The 16,183-nt window shown below is 40.2% G+C and overlaps 1 protein-coding gene across 1 annotated transcript in view; it reads right to left on the bottom strand.

The window, feature by feature from the left end:
* The window catches only part of LOC101851905, a gene marked incomplete in the record, with an annotated part of 41,506 nt that overhangs the window by 18,746 nt on the left and 6,577 nt on the right, over positions 1-16,183 (bottom strand). Inside the window, 6 exon segments of the mRNA XM_005089530.3 lie at positions 187-403; positions 4,659-4,810; positions 5,415-5,628; positions 8,416-8,483; positions 10,007-10,181; positions 14,309-14,487. Coding sequence (XP_005089587.2) covers positions 187-403; positions 4,659-4,810; positions 5,415-5,628; positions 8,416-8,483; positions 10,007-10,181; positions 14,309-14,487 — 1,005 coding nt within the window.

Raw genomic sequence — 16,183 nt, 5'->3', positions numbered from 1 at the left:
AACCTGCAGAAAAATGCAAGTTTCTTCACTTTGATTATTTTGACGAGAGCCTGATTCCACCACGCTGACTCACATATGTATTTACATGACAATTTCTACACATTACATTAAATAGAACTGAGATCAGACCAGCAGCTGAAAAACGAACACACACACAAAAAATGAAGAACAAAACAAGGCACACACCTAACTTCAGCTCACGGATTTTTATCCTCAACGTGCCATTCACAGTCAATCCTATTCTCTCCTTTTGGGACTTGTCGTCGTAACTGTTCCAATTCCAGTACACTACCTCTACCTCAATACTCTCCACTGAGCTCGTTTCACGACTCTCCTCAGCAAGACTCAAATTGTACTGTAACAACGGTCCCGATTGCTCTATGATATGTGTGTAAGGAAATTCCTGTGGTGGAGAAAGTAGAAAAAGTCTTGATCAACAACTTTAAAAGGCATGTGCGCGCACAAACACTCACACACACACACACAAACACTCACACACACACATGTACACAATCTCTCTCTACACACACACACACACACATGTACACAATCTCTCTCTACAAACACACACACACATGTACACAATCTCTCTCTCTCTCTCTCTCATGTACAATATGAGCCATTTTCAAAAAAATGTCACATTTTAAACATTTTTGATTGATAAAATATTGCTTAGAATTGCCATTGAATATGTTCATGAACAAAGTAAAACGTTCCTTGACCTAAAAATCAGATTTTCAAAACTGCCCAAGTCATAGAAATTTTACAGCTCTTTTGTAAATCTTGCTCAGTAGGTAAAAATGGCAAGTTCCACAACACATATTTGTTTTTTATAACTTGCTTAGGGATAAAAATCATGGCTCCAGGGATTCAATAATTGGCAGTTATACAGAGTATTGGACAGCATTGCCAAAGCAAAGAAATTCTTGGTGCCCGTCCTTGTCTTTTATTTGTTAATTAACTCTTTATCTCCATATTTTGCTTTACCCATTTCACACTTCTCTCCTGTTACCCAGCATTTCACACAGATGAATGGTCCCAAGATATAGATTTATTTTCTTTGAGATTTTGCGGTGAAGACTCCCCTCCTGTTCCTTTATATGACATGAGACAACGGAGCTTATGCAATGCAAAACTGAAAGATACAGAGCCAAGTTCAACCCAACATGGTCAATATTTGAGCATACATGTCCCTCCTGTTACCAGGGTCTAAAACAACTTATTAGACAGAAATCCGATACACTCTCCTTTGGTTAGGAAGTCTGCCAAGGTTACATTTCAAAGGTAAGAGAATCCATAACATGAGCTCTATCCAGTTAGTGGTCGTCAGGGCAATGATGTACAGAATTCCCTCCTGTTACTTTCCCTGCTGTTACCCAGGGTTTTGGTAACAGTAGAGAATAAAAAAGTAACAGGAGAGAAAGGAATGTACTCAATATCTTAACTGACCACAGCTTGGGTTAGAATGCAAGGTAGTCCGCACTTAAAAGAGCAAATGAAAAAGGTTACAACTAAAGGAATATTTGTGTTTTTTCAACAGAACACCTGAATTGTAATTCTTATCTTTGAGTAACGGGACAGAATTGAGAGTAACAGGAGAGAATACAAGATATCAGGAAGGAGGGGTACGTGTCAAATAGCTAAACTGATCAAAGTTCGGGTTGAAAATGGGTCATTTATGGACAAACAACACAAAATAGTTATTATAAGAAAGACGTGTCTGTACTTTTTCAATAAATTCCTGTATTGTGATTGTTGTTTGTTTTAGTAGAGGTTTTACGGCACTCGCAACTGCATAAGTTCATATGAGCACCAAGGGGTGGATGTTAATAGAAAAGTCCTTAGAGGGAATCAGACTTACTCTGTTCACCTCTCTAGCCTCGACAGCACAAAGTCTGTTCCGACTTTCAGGGCACCTCAGAAATAGCGGGTCACAAGAGAGTGACAAACATACAAAAGAGGCAGAGGAAAAATGACAATAGTGAGGATTAGGAAAGAAAAAGCAGCAGTTCCCCGTTGTAGATCAGGCACAGTTATGAGCGTGACATTGATGAATCAGCCCATTTACAATTCTACTGTGCATTAGAACGAGAAATGTCCCCCCCTTCGGGAATGTCCTAAAGACACTTCAGTCAGTGGCACCGCCCTGGGGGTACTGTGATTCTGTAATTTAGGTAACAGGACGGAACAGAGAGCAATAGCGCGGGAACAACAGAGTAAAACAAAAGGTAAAACCTTCCATTTTTCCTACCTCGATGATAATAATAATGCAACCTACTTTTGTTCCACCAAAGTCTAGAACCTTCTATATTGATAAATGGTATCGAAGAGTTCTAAGTAATCGTGATATTGCGGGTTTAAGGGTTCGAGCCTGAGCTCGGACCAACATTGTGTCCTTGAGAAAGACACTTAACACGAATTTCCTATTTGGCTCCGTCCTTTCGGAGAGGGTGTTAAACTGGGAGATTCCACCTCTTAAAACATCTTATACGGGCGTTAAACCTGAACCATTTTGCCATTTTCACCAAAGAATTCTTAAAATGTAGGTCTAGATCTAGATCTTTTATTTAGTGGCATATTTAGAAGTTTATTTCGTGTTGTTGCGGGGACGTAGATGTAATGCGTGTATTGAAGAGTATCAACATTGATAGAATGGACATACATTGCATATCCAATGAATGAAGAATTTTGTCTTTGCAATAAACAATATTTTTATTACTCTGGTTTCAAACAAAACAGAAAGCAGAGCAATCACAAATACCACGCAAAATTTGGACTTGACATTAAATATGCTCATTGTTATTTTGTTCAGGAGCCATTGGTTTTGTGTAGAGCACGAACCCTTTGGGCACCGACTTTATTTAAAGTTGGACATAATTATATGTCCTTTCACCCCAAATGTCACAGAGAGTTGCAAACAAACAGTCTGAATCTGGAGCAACGTCGCTTTTCTTCAGTTGTTTCATGGGACTTTACATATCTGTAGTGTAGGATTTATGTCGGTGTCATTTACTGGTGACCACTCTAACCTTGATATGATTTGGTTTTTCAAGACTTGTCAAGTGGCATTGGCCCTGTGAGAAAGTGCTTTGCTAGGCATGGAGATATCTACTCGAATGACACCTTGACGAAAATAAGGGTAAGATAAGCTGATGTTCCAACACTTGTGCGATGTAGTGCACTCGGCCAAGCCATCTGTTGATTCTGACAAGGGCATTAAAATTTAACCAAAAAATTCCAGCCCAGATAACCCAAAACCATGGCAGTTTCGTGGTGTCTGTTTTTCACCGACAGTTGATTATGTCCAAAATCTAACTAACACAGTCCAGGAGAAAAAAAAAGTCTACATGAAACCAATGGCTCCTAAACAAAAATAACAAAATCATAGTAATGAGCACATGATGTGATGTTAAGCCCAGGTTTTGTGTGGTATTTGTGACTGCTGTGTTCCAATCTGTTTGAAAATATCATCAAAAGACGCTGTTCATTGCAGAGACAATAATATTCTCTTTTCGTCTGATATTTGATACATGTCCATTCAACCAAACATGTTGTTGTTGTTTTCAAATCCCTTTAGCTGCGAGCGTTTTGCTCTTGGCAGCGCAATCCCTCCCTCAAGTAACCACATGTCCTTGTCATCTGGTCAACGCCAGAGTAGAGCAGGCTTCAACCAAGCATATATACATGTATTTACATATATACGTAAACGTATATTGAGTCGAACCAGGGTATATTCAGGGCAAACTTTGCTCAAGTTTTTTTTAACCAATTGATGACAATCATCACTTTACAAAAACAATCAGGACACAGAAAAACACAATGTGTGTCTTCTCAGATCTAAAATGAAATAAATTATGTTTCTTTCCTTTCCATAGGAAACTGGAAACATGAAATCAGGCAAAAATACTGAGATCATTCATCATAACATTAATTGGCCTTGCAAAGACTGTTCTTTAAGGGACAGTTTGTTTGATTAAAGATAAGCATAATGAACATAATCACAGTCACCCATTACATGGAAACAACAGAGGGGAAAGAAAAAAGGTAGGAGGGCAGTACCAATGGGACCCTCCAACCATCCACATAAGGGACAGAGAAAGGGTTGAAAAAAAAAATATAGAAAAGCAAAAGAAACAATGGACAAACAACATTACAAAGTGGAACGGGAACCTTTGTGAAAAGATCCAGGCCATCGCTTTGACACTAGAAAAAGTGGTAAAAAATCTAGAACACAAGACAATCAAGTTGGCATCCCAAAGACTCTACCATTGGAGAGAACAAAAAACAACAACTATAACATCTGAAATTTAGAACCTGTGGATTTGGGTTCAGAAAGAACACAGCAACTCAGCCTCAAAATAATTGCCATTGCCAATTTTTTTGCAACCCATCAACACAACTGGATCGTTTAAGAGGAAAACTGCTCCAACCCTGCCTGTCAGGGCTAATCCGTTCTGGGTTTGATCCAATCTGCTGCAGACAGATGGAGATACTCAACCACATCGGAATCAAACTCCCTCACATCTTCTGCCTACCACATTGAAGAGCCTATCCACTACACCGCAGACACCCTGTTTGGCTTCTGTGAATTGACAAAAAGTGAATGGATTTGCAAAGAGCATAAATAGATCCGTGGCATTGAGCCCTGCACTACTTACCGTGCACACAACTGAAGTGTATGAGGACGTGTTCTTGTGATCCTGACACCAGTGCAAGGCAATTTTCTCCACAGACTTTCCTTGCACGCTCGCAAACACTGCAGCTCTTCGACTTTCCATGGAGAATTCCACTTGAACTTCTACACTCTCGTCTACGAAAAATGAAAAAACGTAAAAAAGGATTGGTAATCATGACATTGAGAGAGGGGGGGGGGGGGGGGGAGCTTGTAGCTGTTGCTGCTTTTGTTGTTGTAGCTGTTGCTGCTTTTGTTGTTGTAGCTGTTGCTCATATTGTTGTTGTTTTTGTTGTGGTTGCCTATCCAAAGCTATCACCTTTCTTCAAAATACTATGAAGTGCAAAGCGCACATGCAATGATTTACTTTCTAATTTCCATTCGTGCTTCATCTTTCTTTTAACGTAAAAAAAAGTTAAATTCGCCAATAATTATGCAATTAATAATTACATATTTAAAAATTAAAATTAAAATTTTAAAAGTTCCCTGATTAACAAACAAGCAAACAGATATAAATCAAACAGTGTCCGTCCCATCCCAATCTGACAGAAAGGTTGAATATCTTCATTTCATAAACCCTATCCCCTTATATCGTAATTGTTTGTTTTTAAAGAAGTAATAACCCGTCATTTTGTAACAGGAAAGAAAGTAACACACACAAACGAAAAAAAAAAAAACGGTCGGAAAGAAAAGAAGAAGTAAGATTTAACAGTAGCGCCCTGAGAAAAATCTCAAATCTTACCACTATCAAGGGGGAGGACCAGCGCAGTAAAGTTTGGACACAGCCCCACAATGTTTGTCGACCAGATTCTTGCATACAAGCGGACTCTTGGAACACCGGGCAGGACCAGGTAGGTTTTGTCAGTGCTCTCATTCACTAACAAATGGTCCGACTCGTTAAAGACATGGACGATGTACCTCAAGCTATCTCCACCGACAGCTTCGTGAGGCAATGGCTATGGAAAAGAAAAGTGAATGAGAATAAATGGAGAGAGAGAGAGAAAGAGAGAGAGAGAGAGAGAGAGAGAGAGAGAGAGAGAGAGAGAGAGAGAGAGGGAGGGAGAGAGAGAAAGAGAGAGATTGAGAGAGAAAGAGAGAGAGAGAGAGTGAGAGAGAAAAAGAGAGAGAGAGAGAGAGACAGAGAGAGAGAGAGAAAAAGAGAGAGAGTGAGAGAGCAAAAAAGAGAGAGGTTGAGAGAGAGAGAGAGAAAAAAAAAGAGAGAGATTGAGAGAGAAAAAAAGAGAGAGAGATTGAGAGAGAGAGAGAGAGAGTGAGAGAGAAAAAGAGAGAGAGATTGAGAGAGAGAAAAAGAGACAGAGAAAGAGACAGAGAGTGAGAGAGAAAAAAAGAGAGAGAAATCGAGATTGAGAGAGAGAGAAAGAAAGAGAGAGTGAGAGAGAGAGAGACAGAGAGAGAGAGAGAGACAGAGAGAGAGAGACAGAGAGAGAGAGAGAGAGAGAGAGAGAGAGAGAGACAAGGTCCACTTTAATGTATGTTGCTACTGGTCAATAAGACTACCCGTACACGCAGTCACTCAGTACAGAGAATTGAGAATTCAAAGAGGGGAAGTTGGTTACTTAAATTTACCTTTTTCTATTATCACGACAAACATAACGATGAACACAGTAAACAGAGTTTCCTCCCTAAAAAGATGATAATACAGGTAGAAAACATACATACTACAGCATATTTCCATTTGAAAATAAACTTTCTTTTTTCAAAGATCATTTTTAACACGAAATGTGTAAAATACCGGCTTAAAAAAAGGTACCAATAGAAAGAACAGTTCTTTTTCTATTAGAATAAAGTCATCGGCTTGGAATTATTTTGCATGAATCGTTCTGCGAAACTACCGGAAGCACTCAGAATATCACAGTATTGAGCCAGCTCGCTCGCCGTGAAGGCTGGTGCGACGCCGGCCGAGACAACACTCGGTGTTTTTATTGAAACAACGACAGATCATCGTGTTTGAGGCAATAATAATATTAGACTTCATTTCTATGTTCTAGTGATTGTACTCTATTAATGTAGAGATGTTTGGTGCACTTGGTACTCTTTTACTATCTGTCAAACATGGGGTTGCCACCAGTTAACGACTTAAGCAATATTTTATTAATATGTTCAATTGAAACAGCTGCCATTCTCTTAAACATTGACTGAGAGGTAAAGTATGGTACCAAAATTCTCAGGAGACATAGGCCTTTCATATGAAACATATGAATTTAACATACAGCTACTTTGAAAATTTAGTGTCTGGTACCTAGTATAATGCTAATATTTAGTTGCATTTGACGTGAAGTCAATTCTCGTTAAAATTTTGTTTGGTCCATAAGTTTTTTTCTCTGTGAGTGAATTGTTCTTTTACTTTTGTAAGTTACCTTGTAGTGGCATAGCCGAGATAACTGCTATATTTCAAGTTTCTATCTCTATTCTAAGACCCCCATTGCTAGGGAAACATGTTGCCCAACTTCAGAGGCCATCTTCTCCTTTTCGTGTTTCCTCACCTCGCACAATTAAAAGTTCTGTATTTTCATCAAATACGATCATATTTACTTCATTTTTGTTTTAAATTACTAAATCAGGGGAGCCAATTGGCTATGCAAAAAAAAAAAAAAAAATTTTTTTAAAGCGTGAACTGTTTCCACCTTTTGCACACGGGGACACAACACTTACTGATCATATGTGAGGCAGCGTGGTCAAATCAGGCGCACGTCAAAATAATGGAAAGTGAAGAAACTGACATTTTTTCGCAGGATTGTGAATTTTTATCGAATTTTCGTTTTTTGGCTCAGTATCTTTAATGTCCATTAAAGAACACATTTCTAGGTGGGTTTTACTGACAAACATTGATTAAAGGCACAAAAAAATGCAAAAAATTTTCAGTTCCACAGACTCTCAAGCTATGGAAATAACTAAATTTTGGCAGCCATTTTTCTTTAATTTTACCTTTGAAACCAGGTGACCCCCACCTCCTTCATTCGCCAATATCTGGACTTGTACTCTAGACAAATGGACATCTTTTCATCAAAAGCAAGACAAATGAACAAGCTTTTAGAAGATACCAGTAACTCCACATGCCCAAAAACTGATGAGCGCCTGACTCCACCACGCCTTGACACATATTGTTGAATATATGTGAGGCAGCGAGGAGGAATCAGGCTCTCATCAATTTTTGTGCATGTAGAGTTATTGGTGTAATCGTAAAGCTTGTTCACTTGTATTTATTTGAATGGAAAAAATATCCATTTATCTTGAACACGAGTCATGATATTTGAGAATGAAGGAGGTGGGGGTCACCTGTTTTCAGAGGTAAAATTAGTGAGAAAATGGCGGCCAAAGATTAGTTATTCCCTTATTTGAAGAGTCCATGGTAACTGAAAATTTACATTTTTTGTACCTTTAATCAATGTTTTTCAGAAAAATCCACACAGAAATGAGCTCTTTATTGGGCATGAAAGGTGTTGAGACAAAAAAAAAAAATTTGATAAAAATTCACAAACCTGTGGAAAAATGCGAATTTCTTCACTTTGATTATTTTGACGAGAGCCTGATTCCACCACGCTGCCTCACAAATATACATTTTGTATCAAGAAGTCAGGCAAAATTCAGACACTTGTAGAAACCCAGATTTATCCAGAAAACTGGCACCTCTGCTAGATGAAGTGTGCAAAGAAATGAATATTGAAAAGGCAAAAACAAAAAAAAACAAAATGACTATACCCCAAAAAAAAAAATACACCCACCTGCCAAATCAACGTCACTTCCAAACTGTCAGCACTGAAGTAGAAATGATCTGGGGGCCTTGTTGGAGCTGATCAAACAGAAGAGACAAAACACAGAATCAATCCAGTTAAAATTTTCCAATAAAGAGAAGCACATTGATGTAACAAAAGGTGACTTAGTTCAGCCAAAAAGACACACGGACAGAAACAATGAAGGGTCGAAAAAAAGGAAGGAAGAATGTGCCTGTCAGCCGTTCAGTCCAGTTTCTGTATATTGAAAAACACCACATTTATTGTCCGTGGGGGAAATTTTCTGTAGCTGTACAGGAATTTAAAAAACATGATATTCATAGAATTTAAAGTGCATATTACTATTATTATTTTTTGTAAGTGTTTTACGGAGCTCCCAACCGCATAAGGTCATATGAGCATGCGGGACACACCAAATATTTTCAGGTTGTCGGAAATTTTGAATATTGCCAAGGTGGTGGCTGAAGCCTACTCTTATAGATTTTGGACCCCAAGGGATCTTTAACGAGCGCAACTTGCACACGGGACCTCGGAGATTTTTTTCCCTTGTCAAAGAAGATTAAGTGTACATCTTACCTACCATAAAATCAGGGGTGTGATTGAAAGACAGCAGAAAGAAAGATCCAAAGAGAAGCAGTAGAAAAGCTGCAGAAAGAGTCAAGAGCCCAGAGGAGCGGCAAAGGAGGTGAAGGGATGGGGGCAGAAGGTGGAGACGAAAGCAGACAACAAAACATTTCAAAAGAGCAGGAAAGGAGAAAATTTTAGAGAACTATCCGGATTCGAACTTGGGAACTATTGAAAGAGCGGGGAACACCTTAACCTCTAGGCTACGAGAACCCCCATATTACTTTCAAAAAAGAAATGCTATATAAAGAGAAAAATAAAGCTGACAAAAATACAAAATGAATGAATTTACCATCAATTTTGAATGTTACAAGATACATTTCTATTGAATAAAAATAATAATAATAACAATAATAATAATAAACAACAATAATAATAACAATAATAAACAATAATAATAACAATAATAATAATAATAATAATAATAATAATAATAATAATAATATTAATAATAAAAATAAAAATAACCTATTATGTACATAGATTTTTCAAAAATCAACAGTGGTACACATTAATGTTCACTCCGACAGCAGCCGTACTGCAGTTGGTAGCAAACTTTTTTTGTGCAATACAAAAAAACCCATCCAAAAACATTCCATGTCTTCTTGACAAGCAGGGCTATATTTTTCCTTTTCAGCCCACAGTCTTGACAGAGATAGGAAAATGATCCGTTTTCCAAAAGACCTAGATTTCTACGAGCCCAGAACTGGACGCAAACTAATCTTGCTTCTTAAAGTGCTGGCTCTGAAACAGATATTGGCAGTCTTAGTTTCTAACAACTTGAGATATTGGCAATCTTAGTTTCTAACAACTTGAGATATTGGCAATCTTAGTTTCTAACAACCTGAGATATTGGCAATCTTAGTTTCTAACAACCTGAACAAAAAAAACCACAACAAAAATAATTTAAAAACCCCCAAAAAACCCAACAAAAAACAAGCGACAACATAAAAGTTACCTGTTTGTGAGGACCGGAATATGGTGCGTCTTGATTCCCCTCTGCCCCCTCCCCCGTAGCTGATCACCGAGAGATTATAGTCAGTGAACGCTTTGAGGTGATCTAGCCTCACCTCTAAACGGTACAGGTCATAGTCAAATGGATTGTCACCTATATACTCTGCTATCACATTCACCTGTGGAAACAAAATCTCAGCTGTAGTAAAAGTTTTACAGCACTTGTAACACAATAAGGCCATTTAAGTTCCAAAAGATTAGAGGTGCTACAAGAGAGCAACAAACGCAAAAAAGAGGGAGCAGAGATAGGGATGATAGCTGCTTGAGAGGAAAGAAGGAGCAAACCACATTATAGCACCCGCCAACCACCCACAGGAAACAATAAAAATAGACATCTGAGTACATGGGAAAAGAAAATCCAGTTTGTTTGGAATGGACAAAGGAGAGGCAGACCAACTGACAGTTATAAGAGAACAGTCAAGGATGAGGCAATCACCCAGGGCCTGGATGTGTCAAAGCTAGACAGTGTGATGTCAAGGGACATGACTCTTATCTTTACTGTGGGAACTAAATAATTAGGGGAGTGGCACGCCCTTGGATGACGTCAAGAGCCCGGCGCGAAAAATAGAGACATCGTCTGAGAGACTCACTGAGGTATTCAGCCGAACTCAGGACCACGACGAGGCAACACTTATCTTGGACGGGGGCCCCCTGACAGACCCGACTCATCGGACCGCCAGGTAACTTTACAAGACAGAATAATAATAATAATAATAATAATAATAATAATAATAATAATAATAATAATAATAATAATAATAATAGATAGCATTTGTATAGCGCATATCCCCGCTCAGCAGCAGGCTCTATGCGCTTTACACTATATTATTACCCCAGCAGACCATAGAACACTCCGAAACATTCTCAGCTTCCCGGGAAGCATACAGTGCAAGCAGCCGATTAAGCGCTCAAACACTAACAAACTGACAAGAATGGCCATGGACAGGGAGAGAATAAGTAAGTTGTCTGTTTTAGTTGTTTTTTTTAATAGTAGAGGGTTTTGGGTAAATAAAGGTATATCTACAAAATAATAATAAAATTCATTTAGAGAAAGGAAAAAGACAGACAGACAGACAGACAGACAGACAGACAGACAGACAGACAGACAGACAGACAGACAGAAAAAAGGGGCAAAGGACAGAAAAAAGGGGCAAAGGAAAGAAAAGAAGAACGGCTTCCAGTGTCATCCTCCAACAATCCACAAGAAAATCTGATTTCGATAATGAGAAATAGCATTCACACGAGAAGAGAGAGAGAGAGAGAGAGAGAGAGAGAGAGAGAGAGAGAGAGAGAGAGAGAGAGAGAGAGAGAGGGAGGGAGGGAGGGAGGGAGGGAGGGAGGGAGGGAGGGAGGGAGGGAGGGAGGGAGAGAGAGAGAGAGAGAGAGAGAGAGAGAGAGAGAGAGAGAGAGGGGGGGGGTAATATGTGAGGCATTGCGGTGAAAAGAAGAGAAATGTTTCAGTCTTTAATACATTCCGGATACCATCGTGGATGGAATTATCGTCCTACTGTTCCGACTGAATTTCTGCAAGACAAAGCTGGATCTGTCCTTTCCAAATGAAGACTGTGCTAATTAGTCGAGACTGTAAATTCCACTTTGTTTCAGACTGTCATGGAATATTTCGGTGACAAACGCGTCTGAGAACGCCGATTCATTTTGTAGAGTGGGCAAAAAATGTCGAAGAGCCTGCATAGAGCTAGCGAAAAATACCTCTGTTCCCCGACAAGTCACCCTTTTCATGACCGCGAAGGGCGAGTTCGTGAGTTTCACAGGAGAAAATACACTCGATAACCTTACACAATACGTGCCTGTTCTTTCTCACTAGTTCGTTATTGTGAGACGTTGCAATGTGATGACCAACGACTAGCTGCGCTGCTATGTCTACTTGTCCGAAAGTATGATACTTAACGGCATTGTTTACGTGCGCTCTTGATGACTCGTGCTTTAATGTGTTGTTTCACATGGACAAGTACAAGATAGGTAAAACCTGTCTGAGACTATTTCTTGGGGGTCCTCAGTTCCAAAAAAGTAGACAGGAGAAACAGCAGGCCTACAATGAGTATTTGCTAACGCTGACTGTAAGCCACTCCATTTTTTTGTTAGTTGTATTATTTTGATATCTTTGGGTTGGTGAGGACCTAATTCTTTCACTCTCTTCTTGTTACTTTGTTTGGTGAACTGATTTTATTTGCAATCAACTTCATTCATCCTGCATTGGAATACACCCTGAGCAATAAAACTTTCACCACTACATCATTCCAACTTCTAACACAGTGACCTAATTATGTCATGTTGACCTCGCTCAAGTTCAGTGTTACAGAGGTGGGGCTAGAGATATAAGTGGCAAGACAAAGGACCAATCGCAAATCATTGTGAGCACTGCGGTGCATTGCTCCAAAGCTATCATAATACGGGCATTGAACTGTGTAGGCTATCGTGAACTGGTCTGAGATCGCCTTATTTTTAGACTGCCTCTATGGGCTTTGTTCGGCTGGTGCACATTGAGATTGTGCCGCCTTATCAATATTTATGAACTAAGAAACTCGGTCAAAACATCATCATTGTTTGGGCCGGCCCATAGAGCATTTTCCGAGATATATTACACCACTGAACATGCTATTTTTTACTTGGGTGAAGCACAAGAACTTGATATGGTATAGTAGATGTTGTAGAGTTGTGGATGTTGTAATGAACGAATAGGCTCTGGCGAGGAACTAGTACAGAAAACTGGTTGGACGGTGGAAGGTAAAGGTTCTTTTATTATCTCTTTGTGGGTGTTGGGCACATTAAAATTTTTGGGTGGCAGTGCACGACCGTGCTCTATGGAAGAGCCGCTCCTGCTGGGCAGGTACCGGTACCCAGTACCAAAACTCCCGGTACTACTGTAGGCGATGTAAGTACAGGCAGCAGGCCTCCAGAATCGGCTCTGGGAAGGTGCCAACACCAAGTGTTTAACATAGCGAGTGATGTGCCCTTGGAACTAAAGCCTCAGTCACTGTGCAGTGTGTAGAAATGGTGACGTCAGCTGCACAGCACAACGCACAAGCTGACCTTGATGCATGCCTTTGCGTTCAAAATTGACAAACCAATGGAAAATAAGATTTTGTTTGCTAAAGTTTAGCTATCACATCAAATGAGGCTCATCATGAACAATTTTGCTCATTTTGATATGCTGATTCCGAAAAATTCAGCAATAGAAACACTAGACGTGCAGAGCTTCTGATGTCATCTATTCGCAGCCCCCGTACCCTTACCAGTATCGGTACTGGCGGTATTCGACAATGTCATCTATTCGCAGTCCCCGTACCCTTACCAGTATCGGTACTGGCGGTATTCGACACTCAGTACTGGTAAAGTACTGGGACTCTATTTCTCCGGTACCGCCCAGCACTAATAATAATAATAATAATAATAATAATAATAATAATAATAATAGATAGCATTTGTATAGCGCATATCCCCGCTAGCAGCAGGCTCTATGCGCTTTACACTATATTATTACCCCAGCAGACCATAGAACACTCTGAAACATTCTCAGCTTCCCGGGAAGCATACAGTGCGAGCAGCCGATTAAGCGCTCAAACACTAACAAACTGACAAGATCTTTAGCTGTCTATAGCCGGGTACCCATTCCCACCTGGGTGAAGTGAGGAAAATTTGTGTAAAGTGCCTTTCCCAAGGACACAACGTCGGGCCGCCCTTGACCGGATTCGAACCCACGACCTTACGGTTGCGAGTCCGAGAGCCCAACCACTAGGCCACTGACGCCACAATCCATGCACACTGAAGAGTGACCAAAACCTGGTTCTAATGAAATGCAACCTTGTTACAAATCCCCCTGGCGCATATTACTGTATCAGACTTGATAAATACAACAGGAGAAAGTTGCAGGGAGCAGCAAAGATTGGACAGTGAATAAACTGAATAATATGTGTACACAGACACACGGCTTTGCTCATTTACTCACACTAACCCAAAAGTATATAAAACACACTTACAGATAGACACGCAAACATACACATGCACACATACAAACTCATACACAAATACACACACAAACTCAAACACAAACACACACACACACAATACACAAATACACACACACAAACAACAAACTCATACATGAACACACACACACAAAGCACAAACACGTACACACACACACACACACACAAAGAACAAACACACACACACACACACACACAAACACACGTGTAAAAACACCACAACAAAGTATGTCACTCACAGCAAATTCCTCCGAATTCCCACTCAATGAAGTCAAGACAAGCTCAAACACAAGTGGAAATCCCTCTTCATACATGAGCTGGTACAGTCGAGTTAGGTTGTTGGTGAGATACAGATGGGCGACAGCTCCACTGCTGCTCACATTTGAGACAATCACCTCCCCCACAGCTTCTGGTAGTACTGAAATTGACATGGTAAGCGTTTTATGCCATTGTCAACACAATTTGTGAGGCAGCGTGGTGGAATCAGGCTCTCGTAAATTTTTGGGCATGTAGAGTTATTGGTATCATCTTAAAGCTTGTTCCCTTGTCTTTATTTGAATGAAAAAATATCCATTTATCTTGAATACAAGTCGAGATATTTGCGAAAGAAGGAGGTCGGGGTCACCTGTTTTCAGAGGTAAAATTAGGGAGAAAATGGCCGCCAAAGATTAGTTATTTCCTTAGCTTAGGAGTCCGTGGTAACTGAAAATTAAAATTTGTGTGCCTTTAATCAACGCTTTTCAGAAAGATCCACTCAGAAATAAGTTCTTTAATGGGCATGAAAGGTGTTGAGCCAAAAATCAAACCTGCGGAAAAATGCAAGTTTCTTCACTTTGATTATTTTGACGAGAGCCTGATTCCACCAACGCGCTGCCTCACATTTAGATTTTTCCAAAGTAAGCGGGCTGCTTCAACCCTGCCCGTCAGGGCCGACCCAGGCTGAGAGGGGTAAGGCATCCCAGCATATAATCAGGATACCGATACACTTAATTAAAAAACTTCACTCACTCAAGACATAACTCCATTAACCCTATCCATACTATCGTATCCATACGACGTGGGGAACTCTGTGCCACCACTTTCCAAAGAGGAAATTTAGTTGTTAATCCGATCCATACGCTCTGCATAGCAGTGTGTCAAAATGATTTTTTGGGAAATACTGAAAGTTTCAAAGAGATCTTCGTACCAGAAGTATTCTAAAATGAGAAGAATATAACCCTGGGAGTACAAAATGACCCCAGGGCATATGGATAGGGTTACGGCATTTACCAACTACAGGTGTTTGAGCAATCATTGCCCTCCATCTAACTGTCCGGCCCCTATTGAAAATAAAGGATAAACACAAGGTCTCGCATGTCACATATCTGTACTGTCATGTCAAAGTGAGACTTGAATCCTGCCCATGCAATCCTTATGCTTTAAGTAGATAGAGCCAAAATGATCAAATACAGCAAACCAATGTTGACTAGAAAATTGGTATTCTTAGACAGGTGGACTTCTTGGAAAGTGTCATTATATCATTTTTAAATGTCAGGCAAAAGGGGTGGGTGGGAGGCGGTCATTTGTACAGGTGGCTGTTTCGAACAGGTGACCACTAGAGCAGGCTCGACTGTACTTTAAAAAAATGCAGAACTTGGTCCCGAGCGAAGAGAGAGGACTGCACAAGAATGAGAAAAATGGAGGCCTCTTTCAGAGGTGAACCGTGAACCTATAAGTGTCAATCAACCAACTTCGCAAAATACTGCGTCTCACGGGCAATTTTTCACACCAGTGCAGCAGTTTCAAAACAGAAGGACTTCCGTCTCTGTTGCTAACTTATTCTCTCCCTGTCCGTGACCCCTCTCTCCTGCTCTGACACATCCAGACCTCGTCCCTGACCGTACTCCTATACCGGTACTGCCGGTTGGTCTGCCTCTGTCCAAACAAAAGGACGGGGGCTCTCGTGGCCTAGAAGTTAAGGTGTTGGCCTCTCATTCAAAGGTCCTGGGTTCGAATCCGGGTAGCGACCGAAAATTTTTTTTTCTCTAAAATTGTCTCCTTTCACCTCCTTTCCTGCTCTCTAGCAATGTTCTGTTGTCTGCTTTCATTTCCACTTTCTGCCCCCACCCCCTCAC

The sequence above is a fragment of the Aplysia californica genome, unplaced genomic scaffold, assembly GCF_000002075.1.
Source record: "Aplysia californica isolate F4 #8 unplaced genomic scaffold, AplCal3.0 scaffold00006, whole genome shotgun sequence".
Classification (NCBI taxonomy): Eukaryota; Metazoa; Mollusca; class Gastropoda; order Aplysiida; family Aplysiidae; genus Aplysia; species Aplysia californica.
This window is presented reverse-complemented; position numbering and strand designations above follow the sequence as displayed.